The sequence below is a fragment of the Drosophila ficusphila genome, unplaced genomic scaffold (genome assembly GCF_018152265.1).
Source record: "Drosophila ficusphila isolate 14025-0441.05 unplaced genomic scaffold, ASM1815226v1 contig_106, whole genome shotgun sequence".
Taxonomy (NCBI): Eukaryota; Metazoa; Arthropoda; class Insecta; order Diptera; family Drosophilidae; genus Drosophila; species Drosophila ficusphila.
The window spans coordinates 11,599,524-11,609,897 of NW_025063993.1; the positions used below are offsets into that span (position 1 = coordinate 11,599,524).

Sequence of the window (10,374 nt, forward strand, 5' to 3'; positions counted from 1 at the left end):
TTCGCAGGCGACAGTTCAACCTACACGCACCGCATATATAATATCTGCGTGTATATAAATAACACTATATAGTATTGTTAGAAACGGCTGCTATAAAATCACTGCCACGGTAATGGCCATTACTTGTCCTTGTCCCCATAAGACTAACGTAATCGTTAACGTTAACTCTATGTATAAGTAATTCATAAGCGCTAATATTCGTTTAATGCAACAAGTCTATGTGGGATCGTCATCTCATCCTCCGTCGTCTCTATGGAGATTCCCGGATCCGTTTCCCTCATCCTCGTCCTCTGCCTCTGCCTCGTCCTCGTCCTCATCCTCATCGTCCTCCTCCTCGTCCTCGTCCTCTTCCTCCTCGTCGGACTGCTCGGATCAGTCGAATATGCAGACGAAGACGCGCAGACAGTTCATTCCGACCTTCTCCCAGCATCCCTCCTCCGTGGGCCGACCGTCGTGGGCCAGCCTCATCTTCTTGGGATAGTTCTTCGGACTGCTCCGATCGCTCAGATGCACGGGCATCCTGGCATATTCGGCGCGGGGCTGGCGGAACTTCTCCAGCAGCTCCGCCTGCTGATCGGTGAGGTTCTTCAGCTTTTTACCTGCAATCAAATAAGGGAAAAGGTTTTACTCGGGAATTCCAGAATCCAGTAAACGAAAGGAAGTATTAGTCGCCTTTCTGCTGATATTATTTTATCTACATTGTTTACGTTTATAAAAAATTAAAGCTGAATAAAACGGTTATCGTATACAGACACCTTATCATACAATACTCAATGATCGCTTTGAATAAACTTAAAAAAAGCAATAAAGAGTTTTACACTGTGTTATGTAGATTGCATATATTAATGATTCAACAAACGGAACGATAGTTATAATATTATTTTTTCATACTGAATAATTATGCTTGAAGAAACAATTAAATAAAATTCATAATTTTGTTAAAATAAATATCTATCAAATCGTGCAAATAAAATTTAACTTGTTAATGCAGTTTTCTCTCGTTAACTTTATAAAGATTAAACATCTTTCTATGAGGTTCACTGAACTGTAGCTGCAGATAAGACCACTATTTTCACTTCGCGGGTTGACTCACCCTCGAGAGCGTCGCTGATGAGTGATATCTCCGTGGGGGGCAGTAGTTCTAGGCGGTCGCAGCAGCGGCGGAATTCGCTGGCGGTCATTCGCAAGTAGCGTGGCGTAAGGCAGAGCGGTCCCAAGACAGTTCGCCGGTTTTCCGGCGTGGCGTCGATCTGTTTGCGGGCACACTCCGCCAGGCTCCACGTGGCCAGGCACTCGAACAGCGTGACCTCCGACCTCAGCTGGAGAGTGTCCCTCTTAACGAGGGTCTCCAGCTCCTCGAATCTCAGATCGCTGATCTCGGGCATCGAGAGCTGCAGCTCCGCGTGCATGTCGATCAGCTGGAGTGTGTTGTGCAGCAGGGCCACTCCGTAGTCCTCGGTGGTGAAGGGATTCGGGTTCGGAATGAGGTTAAGCTGGGCTCCATCGCCATCGGAACCGTTCTCGGTGGCCTGGGCTGCCTTGGCTGCCGCCATCTGCTTGGCCGCCGCCTTCGCCTTGGTCGCCTTCTTCCTGGCCAGCTGCTGACCCGTCTCCTGGGTGGTGATCACCGTCTGGTGCTGGTTGGTCAGCGCGATGCCCTGGTAGAACCACAGCGCCTTGAAGATGTCCAGCGCCGTGGCACTAGAGATTCGGAGATCGAGCTCCCGAATGCAGTAGATGATCTGTGAAAAAGATTAGGGGATAAGATATTAAATTCATTGGGTTGTATTCTGAATATTCTAGATTGTGGTTATCATAAATATTTGTATTTGAAAACTAAATATTCATATTGATTAGTTTTCCCATAAGATTAAGTTCAAATTATTACAATAATTTGTATATTATGAGGCGTAGGGTTTTTTACTCCACTACCTATGATTAATCAGTATCGATTAATACCTATTTTTATCTCCAATAATGTTATGTAATCTCCACTCACCAGATCTGGAACATTGAATCGATCGGACAGCTCGAGTATCTTGAGCAGGTGCTTGTGATCGCGATAGGGAATGAAGTGTTTCTCCATGTAGCGGACGATCAGCTCGAAGTCGTTCTTGTCCACGTTGAGGATCTGGAAGTGGTTGTCGCTCTTCCGCCCGCTGTTGGGACCGGCGTGAATCAGCTTGGCCAGCTCCACGCTCCTCTCGAGAACCGATTTCCGTTCGCAGCGGATCATGTAGCGATCGTCCCCATTCACCACGATGAAGTCGATGTAGGGATTCACGATGATCGGAACGCCTGTGTAGATGTTGGTCTGACCCCGGGAATAGGCGGGTGGCATCATGTGGGCAGGCGGGGCACTGGGCGCCGGAGCACTCTGTATGGCGTCCACGTGGTGGCCATCGGGTCCAAGTCCAAACGGTAGCACCATCCTGTTCAGCTTCCACTTCTCGTTGTTGTTACTGATGATATTGGTGCTGTCCTTCGGATCTGGTAGGTCTTTGTCCTTATCCTTTGCCTTATCCTTTTCCGATTCCCTTTCCCTTTCCTTTTCCCTCTCCCGACGCCGCAGTGCCTTGTGGACCAGGGCGCCCACCAGCGGAAACTTGGTGATGCGCTTTTCCTTGACCAGCTGCTCCTCCAAATGGGCGTCGATGCGTCGCTGGCGGTATTTGTTTCCGGGACGAGGCTCTAAGCTGTCCTTGTCGTGGAAGGCAGTGATTTTGTTGGAGAACTGAAAGGAAAACAAAATAGTTTGTGGTTAGGCTTTTATGATAAAAAACTAGATATGATTGCCAAGGAAATAATAAATAGAAGTCTACCTACCAAGTAAGAAAATATTAAATAGAATGAATAAATCGCATTAAATAAAATAAACAGTCTTCAAAGATTTCAAACTTAATAATCATTAGTGAATAATAAGTATAGTTTGCAATTTAAATTAAAAAGGTTTGACTGCCATACGTTGTGTTGAACTTTTTTAACTTGTTTGCTGTTTAATCTTAAATTAACACTTGTTGATGTCCTACTATATTAGTTCTGAATTACAAGTTAAAACAGCACAACGCTCTAGTTTCAAGTACCAAGGCTTAATGTGGCTCCAACTTAGAGAGCTTGAAGAACAGGGCGCTTTCTTTCATATCACAAATTTTCCGTGGGAAATACATTCTTTATCTCAGCCGAACGGTGGATATTATTTACGACCCTTCATAATGACCAGTTAGTCACGCCAAACGGGCGACGATTTCGCCACGCTAAGAAATCTATAATTGTTTTAATGGGCGTTGTAAGTAAGTACTTTCCCAACTGACTGATTGATTCATTGGGCCGCTTATCAGTCGATTGGCACACTTCAGAGCATAAATCGTTTAAAGAGCTAAGCAGCCTTTAATCGCTGATTTTTGCACTCGACAATAAATTAGGCCTGCTATCTGAAAGTAAATGCCGACTAATTAAGTAACCAGCCGAGCCCCAAGCCAATTCGCTGGTCACTTTTTCAGTTAGCATATGTTCTAATCGTTTGATTGCCACCAACTCGGCTGCAATCCATCATACTATAGCCATAAATCATGTCCCATATCGAAAACGGGTGCACTGCTACCAATTCGACAGTCGAATTCCGCGCGTGATGTTTTAATTCCCCCTAAAATATCAACCAATGATAGGGACAGTTGGAAGTACAAAAACGAAGAAAAAGTCATAGTGATTTAGTTATCGTATCGTCGCAGTACTTAAGCAGTACTTAATCAAATTTACAAATACCTTACCGTTTCTAAAGCCAACTTAATTCTTCTTTTTATTTTACTAAGTCTTTAAAGACACATTATTTGAATAATAATGGTAGAAAAAGATTTAAAGAAATATGGTATGAATACTTAATTAGCTATCAAGTGTTGGCATAGGCTTTTTAATTAGTTTCTAATGGAATTTTGATGTTTTGTTTTAACATAACATTGCTGGATTGATTACATAAGAACTTTCACGTGGTTTCAATATTAAAGGTTGGTTAATAAAAACCCTAAAAATAGGAAGCCTTTAAGGGGCTTGAAATTGATAAGATTTGTAATTCGATATGCGCCTATTATGGCCAATAAGTAAAGTAGATACAATAAAGTTGAACAGTTTTTACCAAAACATTTTTAGTTTTCTGCTAAAATAGAAATTTAAGTTATCTAGGTTCGGCAACATATGTGATTGGATTAACAGCTCGATCTACCCTTTTATTTGATAATGTTTTCCCTTGAACCCCACAAAGAAATGCCTTTTTATGAATGGTAAACACTAAGCAGAATTCAGAGAAAAGCATTCTGAACCAAAACGTTTGTTCTTTCGGAGTTTGATTTGTAGTTCCTGTTCTTGTTATTGCCGTAAGTACAATGCAAACAAAATTAATTGTGGCACAGAAAGATTGCGAGCAAATTCGTAGCGGTGCCACAAGCAAATAAAAAAAAGAGTGTGTGGGGAAAATGTTAATAAAAATAATGAATTATATGGCGGTGTTTGAACAGTTGTAAGGAAGACGGAATCGGACTTGAAGTGTTGTCGACTCTGTGACCGCTGCTTGTGGTTCAGATGGAGACCGTAACGCCTGATATTTAAATATTTACCAACGGAACCTCTGGGAGAACTGTGACGACTTGTGATAGCCTGATAGTGCAATAAATTAATTATCGTGTGCAAATAAATTTATGGCTGTTCACGGCTTTATCATCTGCACAGCAACCGCAATGGGAGTTGGGTTTTATGTAAAGCACAGGCAACGAATTAGCACTTCCTTTTGTTTATCAGCCTGCTCTATATAATATTTTTCAGGGCGTAGGAGGGTTATATTTTGATAAAAAATAAATCAAATTGAGACCCAGACCTTGCAAACGCGCGTTCTTGAACTTTACAACGCTCATGTCACTCGAATCGAATCACTATCTGAAATTATCATTTATATCATGCACTTCTTACACTTTATTTGTTGCTGTTCTGCTTATCGGCGAATGGCCCGATCCATCAATCAATCGAAAGCGATTTAGTTTGGCTTGGCCCTGTCTGCGATATGTTGGAGCTGCCTCTGCAGGAACCTTTTGATTTATACTTGACGCTCGAATTTTGTAATATTTTTCTAATGTAGTAAATCACACACTAATTGGTTGGCCCGAGAAGGAACAGCGAGTTCTGTATTTTCGCACGATTTCGAACCGAACACCACGAGTTTGAAATATCGACTGCTATTCAATCCCATTCGCAAACTGCGAAGTCAACTGAGGCAGCGACGCCTGGGGTTGTTCGGCATAATGCGTCATGATCGTGGCAGTATTTTCTTTTTGTAGATATTGTTATATATATAATGAAAATGAAAAATATATTTCCTTATTTTTTAAAAACAATTTTCTTATTAATTAAATAGTTTCTTTTATTTTCAGTTTGAGATAAGAGCAATAACTACAAAACTTGTATACAAAATATATTAGAATCAAAACTGAAGCTCCCTGAAAAAATAAAAAACACAACAATAATAAAATATTTTATACTCCTAAAGAAAATGTATCAACAAAATGAATTTTTAAATGTTAATGACATTTTTATTTTTATAATTATTCTGATAGAAACACAATATTAACTCAATTAAACACCCATCAAAGTTAAGGATGCCCGCATTTTGAGAAACTTTGAAGTTGCAAAAACCCGAGAGAAGCATTGGAAATGCAGGCCAAACGGAAATGAGCTCAAGTTCTGCGCTCATCATTCATGACTCGAGTTATCAACTCAATTTGGTGGACAAACGGGCGAGTAAATAAATCAATTTGTGTGCCAAAAGAGGCAAATATCTGATTTAAAGGGGGCATCGGCAGCTGGACGAAGATCTTGCTGTTGGATGAACCAATTAGCACGGCGATTGTATGTGGGTGGAGGATTTTGGAGTGGGTGGATGGTGTTGTGGGAGTGTCATATTTGACAACTGTAATTGTCGCAGGCGCTTTGTGTACGCACGAAATTCGCCTTATTGATAAGCAATGCAAATAGCACACTGAGACCAAAAAGTACTTGCCCCACCCACAGATGTGGGCGTAATAATAGCAACAAAGAGCAGTACACCGAGGGCCCAGCAGAATAGTTATTATCAGCGGCCAAGGCCAGGACAAAGCTGCTCGAGTTGGTTGTGTGCACAAGTATTTATGCAGCCAGCGAGGGCTGCCACAGAAGTTGGGGAAGTCGGCTGCCCAGAGCCACCACGATTAGATAAAGTCGGTTGGCAAGTATTTATTACCGCTTTTATCGAGTTTTTATATACCGCTTGAGAACTTAAAGAGCTTTCCAACTTGTTGACACTAAACGAATGGGAAAAGACTTTCTAACAAGTTGATAGACATAAATAGCATTTTATATCAATCTTATTACAACCAAATTCTTTAAACAATAAGTTATCAAGATATTAATACAAATAATAGTATAAGTAAGGCTTAATTTGTGAATGAGATGCGTTGAAAATTACCCTCCTTCGTATATTATGCCTTTCTTGAAACACCCTAAACTTCTCAAGCTGCCCTCGCCCAGGCATAGGCCATTTTAATGTTTACATGTGTAATACTTTGAATGGGGCTGCTGGAGCAGCTAAGACTGCTAATGAGTCCCCATGTAAAGCGGAAGCTGCAGATGATACAAAAAACATGCGAAAGCCGCCAGAACAACAGCAAAAACTGTTAACAGTTAGCGCTCGAACTTCGCCTCACGAACGACCTTGACACTGGTGGGGTGTCGGCGACAACAGGGCCCACTGTACAGGCATTTCCCCAGCATCGGCACGATCTGCGGATCGCCATAACCCGTTTATGATCGCCGCCCGAATCAAATATTTGCATTCATAAGGGAAAATTTAATTAGCAGCATCAACAAAGTGGAGCAGAATCGATATTTACCCACCGAACGGGCGGGGGGCGAAAATGTTTAATTAGTTGAATTTAACATAATTACTCACATTGTTGGCTGCCGGTAAACAGCACGGAATATGCGTAGTTCAAAACAAACAATCGAACAAACGAAACTGCAAATAAACAGGTGCCACAGAATTCCATGGGAAACCAATTGGTGCTCAAAAGTGGAAGCGAGCCCAGCCCATCTTATCCCACTCCAATTGGCTTCCTGATCCGCTGCCAACTCCGAACTCTACCTGCAATTGCCACACTCGGTTCAAAAATAAAACACTTGCCACATTCTTTTGGTGGACCAGGAAAAGTTCACAGCCAGTACGATGGCTCCTCTATTTATACGCTCCTAATGAGGTGGTTTATTAAAATTAGCCCATAAACAGCGAGCCAAAGTGTAAGTACTGTGAGATTATGAAACACATTCAACAGATGAGCCCAAATTTACATAAGCACCCAAGCCTTACAGAAATGAAAGATATAATAAAAAGAAGAGATTTTAATAAGACGTTTTAAAAGTATTGAATTTACTATACAACTGAATGTTTGCAAATGCCAGTTCAGAAAAACGCAGTATCAACAATATCAATGTTCAGTTGAATATTTTCCATGTTTGCAATGAGCATTTCTAGACTGAAACAAATGCGATTTGGATCTTGAACTTCCCACTTGAAGCCTGGTAACTGCAGTAGTCCGGATGCGTAATTGAATTTGCCAGGGGCCTGCGGCATTGTGGCACCTACAATCCGTGACTCTGACTGACTCACTCGTTGGGCCTTTGTTCTTGGGTGGGCGAGGGCAGGGGACCCTTATACTATATAGTATATATAGTACACCCCCAGACAGGACAGCATTTCACAACAGGAAAATGACATCATTTGATTTGATTGCTGGCACCGTAAATGCCGTGAGACAAATACAACAAGAACGGAATTTGTTATTTTGTTTTGGCTCGGGAAAACTGCATTACTCATCCAACCCCAGCAAAGATCCAGCAATGGACAAGGCAATAATGACCAGCTGAAAATCGCAGAAGTTGCTTTCTGGTCTTTTGGCCAACTGCCAAATGAGCCAATATATTTCGGAGCATAGAAAGTGATTGAGCGAAAGGTAAACAAGAACAGCATCACACTAATTAAACACAGGAAATACCAAATTATGCACTATATAAACTATATTCTACATATTTAAGATATTATATTATGCATAATAAATAAATTGTGCTGCAAAAAAAAAATGTAAAGAATGAAATGACTAGTTATAATTGTAAACTTAATAATTAGGTTCAATAACCTTTACGACGCCAGAATATTACCAATGAATAAATATTTACATAGAAAATAGTTTAACAGCGGACAAAAAAAAATTCATTGATAAGATACTTAAAATTTAAATAAATTTAAGTCCTAACAGAAAGGGGAAACCAATATTTTTTTATTTTATGTAAAAGATCAAAACGCAATTACAAGTTTCAAAACTGAGTTTCCCTTATATTCAGCTCTGAAAATCCAATTTGGAAGACACCAACTTGTTTTTCCCATTCGAAATAACCTGAAGCTAACAAAAGCGACGACGCCTCCCAAAATGCAAACAAAACAAGAAAACGTAAAAGTCGAAAAAATACACGAAAAACTCACCCTCGTCACGCAGGAAAAGCACCGTAGTGGAGGAAAAACCCTACGCAACATGTTCCATGTTCGGTGGGGAAAACAAAAGGGCGAACGGGCTGAATGAAACTGGAGCAGCAGCGAAGGGCAACGGCAAACAGTTGGAACAAATTTGCAATTGCTGACAAAAGAAAGAATGAAAGAAAGAGTTTTCCGGCGGAAAGGGGCGAAGGGACCTTTGCTAAATGCACAGAATTTTGCATAGGCCAATAGCCAATATCAAGAACGCGATTCTGGGATTTCGAATCGGGGAGGGGGAGGAGGATGGGAAAGGTGATTCTGGGGGTGGGGATTGGGGTTGCTGGCACAACCAGTTGGTGCCAAGGGCGAAGCTGGGGAATGGACGTGAGGGCTCGTAACAATTGACAACGCGGCGTATGCGCGATGGATGCCCAGCTGATGATACAATGAAACACTGACACAGTGAACGACTTTCCCACTCGCCCACACACACATAATTACACCTACTAGTACACACACACACACACACTCGGAAAAACTTTCCTTTGAACAGGCTTTCATTCGCCAGTGTCTGTGTATTTTATGGATACACAATTTATGTTGGCCAATTGCTCGCCTCTATTTGTATACAGCATTTCTTTCTTTTTGATTAATTACACACGGTGGCCAGACTTACCCTAGTTTATGGCATTCATTTGGGACCAGTTAATCCTTAGTTTCGAAATTTGTTTGCCAATTCTCGGATGCTATATCTATTCACCTAGCCGATTTCCGCCCGATGCAAAGCTTTAATGAAATTTCTGTTTACGCCAATTTGTTTATGCCAATTTGAGGCCGCTCGCTAGACTCTCCGCACTCGGGGATATACAGATATTTGGGCTATATAGAACCGACTCGCGTATATCGTTCCGATCCGAGAGTTTTGCGCGCCTCGTGCCAAACGGAATTGGGGAAGGCAGACAAAAACGACAACGTCTCCGCTCGAGAGCCGAAAAGCGTATATACAACAAAATTCGTACGAAGAGCGCCAAAGCCAAAAATATTGAAGGAGGAAAAAAACAAACGAGACAGCAGGAAAACATACCAAATTTCCCGGGCTGGCGTTGCCACTGTATTTATCCATGTCCGTAAAGAGACTCCTTTAATGTAAGGGTCCTCCAAGGAACTCGATTTTCCACTTTTACTTGTACATCAGCAAGATCTACAAGTGCTTGGCCTAAACAAAATATAATTTGTTTGAAATATTTGGCAGTTGATGACAAAACCCCGGCCGTCTGGCAACTTTCCACCGGGTTCGGGGGAAAATTCTCAGCAGCTTTTCCGCAATCGGACATGCGCACGGAGCGCATGAGAACGACCCACAGGTCGTATGAGCAGCCAGAAGACGCAACATTTTCGAGCGTGTGATAAGACACAGACACGCGGGGACTTTCCCTTTCCGGAGCGAGGGAAATCGAAAAGCCAGGGAGAGCGAGAGTGCGTGGGCTATAGTGTATAGGGAGGCCCATTTCGGGCTCGGGCCCTAGACAACGGAGCACAATATTGAGGGAGGTAAGAAATTTATAGCCGTTATCAACACACTTTTGGCCTGGCCAGCGAGAGGCAGCAACATATATCGGGCAATGCAAACTAACCGAAACTAGGTCAAATCCCACCAGCCCGTTTGGAATGCTCCATCCGGAAAATGTATTGGGAAAGTCGGAGAAATATTTTTAATTGCTTTCAGACACGACGATTTTACGGTTCAATAAACTATGGTTTAATTTGCAATTCATCTTAATTGTATAAAAAATATGTAATCTAATTCAAATATATTTAACATTTTTAAAGCA

The 10,374-nt window shown here is 41.7% G+C and overlaps 1 protein-coding gene across 1 annotated transcript; it reads right to left on the reverse strand.

The window, feature by feature from the left end:
* On the reverse strand, window positions 1–9,799 carry LOC108093219. The gene is made up of 4 exons (XM_017193187.1): window positions 9,627–9,799; window positions 2,000–2,734; window positions 1,094–1,742; window positions 1–599 (listed from the first exon to the last, which is right to left on the reverse strand). The coding sequence occupies exons 1-4, from the start codon at window positions 9,663–9,665 to the stop codon at window positions 373–375; spliced, it is 1,650 nt and encodes a 549-aa protein (XP_017048676.1). The 5' UTR covers window positions 9,666–9,799; the 3' UTR covers window positions 1–372.
* Window positions 9,800–10,374: the final 575 nt, after the last annotated feature.

Bases quoted from the DNA above. Each gene is read 5' to 3' on its own strand.
- LOC108093219 (XM_017193187.1), bottom strand. From the start codon at position 9,665: ATGGATAAATACAGTGGCAACGCCAGCCCGGGAAATTTG. The intron at 2,735-9,626 runs GTATGTTTTCCT...TTTTCCTTTCAG, and splicing joins ACGCCAGCCCGGGAAATTTG to TTCTCCAACAAAATCACTGC. The intron at 600-1,093 runs GTGAGTCAACCC...ATTTGATTGCAG, and splicing joins CATCAGCGACGCTCTCGAGG to GTAAAAAGCTGAAGAACCTC.